The sequence below is a fragment of the Corvus brachyrhynchos genome, unplaced genomic scaffold (genome assembly GCF_000691975.1).
Source record: "Corvus brachyrhynchos isolate BGI_N302 unplaced genomic scaffold, ASM69197v1 scaffold18, whole genome shotgun sequence".
Classification (NCBI taxonomy): Eukaryota; Metazoa; Chordata; class Aves; order Passeriformes; family Corvidae; genus Corvus; species Corvus brachyrhynchos.
The window spans coordinates 443,207-443,577 of record NW_008246064.1 but is presented as its reverse complement, the minus strand read 5'-3'; the positions used below and the strand labels follow the sequence as shown (position 1 = coordinate 443,577).

The following is a 371-nucleotide window of genomic DNA, read 5'->3' as shown; positions in this document are numbered from 1 at the left end:
GACTCTTCGGCCGCGATCCATAAAATCCCGGGATCCGAAGGAGCTGGCACAAACAAATCCCTGGAGGAGGAGAAGATGGCGTGGGATGCAGCCTGGAATTCTGCTCGCTCCCCGGTGGGATTTTCCTGCCTCATCCTGGCCCGCTCCAGACTTTCCCTGGCGCAGCTGATCGAGGTAAGGAAAATCCCTCGGGAAAAGTGGGAGTTCGGGAATGGCGCTTCTCCCTGCGGGATAAACGGCCGGGAATTTAAGGTGGATCCCAGGAGTTCCCGGGGTTTGGGGTTTTTTTGGGGAGGTTTTGGTGCTTTCCCAAGGGTCTCCATTGGGAATTTGGGAGGTTTCCAAGGGTTGGAATCGCGGCTTCTCCCACG

At 57.1% G+C, this 371-nt stretch overlaps 1 protein-coding gene across 1 annotated transcript in view; it reads left to right on the top strand.

Moving 5' to 3' along the window:
* Nucleotides 1–6: 6 nt before the first annotated feature.
* TMIE (transmembrane inner ear) overlaps nt 7–371 on the top strand; it is a 16,925-nt gene continuing 16,560 nt past the window's right edge. The window contains exon 1 of the mRNA XM_017746766.1: nt 7–174. Within this exon, the coding sequence (XP_017602255.1) occupies nt 76–174 (99 nt within the window). The 5' untranslated portion in view covers nt 7–75. The remainder of the gene's footprint in view (nt 175–371) is intronic.